Raw genomic sequence first — 235 nt, forward strand, 5'->3', positions numbered from 1 at the left:
CCCAGGGGGCAACCAGAGCCCACCCAGTCCCCTCCCCATGGCACTGCCAGAGGCCAGGAGACGACTCACCACTTGGATGGTTCCAGCTTTGGGGACACTGTAACCCTTCTTTCCCAAGGCCTCCAAGTCAATCACTCCCTGGGGCAAAATAGTGAGCACGTGAGAGAGGGGGAAAGCCCATGGAGAGCCCAGCTGGGACCCGGCACAGAGCCGAGAGCCCCCCTCCCCAGGAATG

At 62.6% G+C, this 235-nt stretch overlaps 1 protein-coding gene across 1 annotated transcript in view; it reads right to left on the reverse strand.

Annotated features, from left to right (window-relative positions):
* The window catches only part of FAM214B (family with sequence similarity 214, member B), a 6,372-nt gene that overhangs the window by 1,873 nt on the left and 4,264 nt on the right, over positions 1-235 (reverse strand). The window contains 1 exon segment of the mRNA XM_009582951.1: positions 70-138. Coding sequence (XP_009581246.1) covers positions 70-138 — 69 coding nt within the window.

This window comes from Fulmarus glacialis, unplaced genomic scaffold, assembly GCF_000690835.1.
Source record: "Fulmarus glacialis isolate BGI_N327 unplaced genomic scaffold, ASM69083v1 scaffold32258, whole genome shotgun sequence".
Taxonomy (NCBI): domain Eukaryota; kingdom Metazoa; phylum Chordata; class Aves; order Procellariiformes; family Procellariidae; genus Fulmarus; species Fulmarus glacialis.